The sequence below is a fragment of the Nematolebias whitei genome, chromosome 1, assembly GCF_014905685.2.
Source record: "Nematolebias whitei isolate Nwh7 chromosome 1, NemWhi1, whole genome shotgun sequence".
NCBI classification, from domain to species: domain Eukaryota; kingdom Metazoa; phylum Chordata; class Actinopteri; order Cyprinodontiformes; family Rivulidae; genus Nematolebias; species Nematolebias whitei.
In genome coordinates, this window is record NC_056498.1 from 41,555,867 (window position 1) to 41,557,697 (window position 1,831).

The 1,831-nt window shown below is 40.5% G+C and overlaps 1 protein-coding gene across 1 annotated transcript in view; it reads right to left on the bottom strand.

Annotated features, from left to right (window-relative positions):
• inpp4b (inositol polyphosphate-4-phosphatase type II B) overlaps positions 1-1,831 on the bottom strand; it is a 24,057-nt gene that overhangs the window by 2,226 nt on the left and 20,000 nt on the right. The window contains exon 16 of the mRNA XM_037682368.1: positions 811-908. Coding sequence (XP_037538296.1) covers positions 811-908 — 98 coding nt within the window. The remainder of the gene's footprint in view (positions 1-810; positions 909-1,831) is intronic.

Sequence of the window (1,831 nt, forward strand, 5' to 3'; positions counted from 1 at the left end):
TATGAATTGCACACTGGAAATATGAATTGCACACTGGAAATATAAGATGCACAATGGAAATGTGAGATGCACACTGGAAATATGAGACGCACACTGGAAATATGAGACGCACACTGGAAAAATAGGACGCACACTGGAAATATGAATTGCACACTGGAAATATAAGACGCACAATGGAAATGTGAGACGCACACTGGATATATGAGATGCACACTGGAAATGTGAGACGCACACTGGAAATATGAGACGCACACTGGAAAAATAGGACGCACACTGGAAATATTAATTGCACACTGGAAATATGAATTGCACACTGGATATATGAAACGCACAATGGAAATGTGAGACGCACACTGGATATATGAGACGCACACTGGATATATGAGATGCACATTGGAAATATAATTTTAGAAAAAAATTATAAAACCGCCATCGACCCTAATTGTGCAAGTTTGACCCTAAATAAGGCCTTGTTTTTATCTCATGGACCTTGAGGGTTTGGTCGGCGGGATGGTCCAAAACCCTGAACTGAAATTTAAAAAAAATTCTAAGATGAAGAATTTACTTAGATTTGACATTTTATTTTAAATTGTGATAACTCTAAAAGACTGACGTGTTTATTTTCATTTTAAACATTTATGCAAAGTGTTGGAGTTTCCCCTGAGGAACACTTATTCTCAGAGAGTTCAAGGACCTCCTGAGGGTTCAACAATAAAAGGTGGAAAGATGAAAGTAAAGATCTTGGAGCTAAACTGTGCAGAACAGAACAAAGCCCATCGGGTCAGACAGAACGGACCGGCCGGGTCTTACCCATGTGAGGGAGTCTGTCTCTCAGTGAGGTACAGTAAGCCTGGAGACGCTCACAGCTCTGATGATTCACTCTCTCCTGCAGGGAACTGTCTCCAAACCTGAAAACAACACACTCCTTACATATTCCCACCGTCACACAGTGCAAAAGTTTTAATCCAGACCTCATTTCTTTATATATTGTTTCCAGTCATCCAGGCTATCTTGTACAGCGTTGAGCGTTCATTCTTTGCAGTTGAAAACTTCCGAAAGATGATCGACTGAAGGACGATGCTTCGGTCAGATCTTTAATCCAACTTGTCTGATTCTGGAAACAGCTTTTGTCCTTCACTTTTCAGTCCGTAAGTCTTGAGAATCATCTTCATCGAGCTAAAATTCCCTTTTCTGTCTGTAAAAATTAGTTATTATGAGCATTTTTCATAGATTTGACTAAACAAATTGTAATTTACAGATTGTTTTTATTTTTGCATGAAATGATCAGAAAATGGGCTGTTGCCTCTCAGAGAGAAGGTTGCCGGTTCAAATCCCGGCCGGGGGGGCCTTTCTGGGTGGAGTTTGCATGTTCTCTCAGTGCTGCGTGGGTTTTCTCCAGGTACTCCAGTTTCCTCCCACAGACCAAAAACATGCATGTTAGACTGACTGGAAACTCTAAATTGTTCCTAGGTGAGAGTGAATGGTTGTTTGTCCCGTTTGTCTCTATGTGTCCCTGTGATGGACTGGAGACATGTCCAGGGTGTCCCCTGCCTCTCACACAGTGACTGCTGGACATGGACGTCAGTGACCCTCGTCACCCAAAAAGGAAGAAGCAGATAAAAGATGATAAAAGATGATAGATGGATGATGAATGGATGATGAATGAATGGATGGATGGACAGAAAATAGTCAAGCACAAGAAGTGGACTGAAAAAGAGAAAATCTAGGAACAGTCCAGAATAAAAGAGACTTTCAGAAATCTTCAGAATCAACGGTCCAACTCCACTTTTCAATTAAAAAAATTAAATTCAAAAATACTTTATTAATCCCA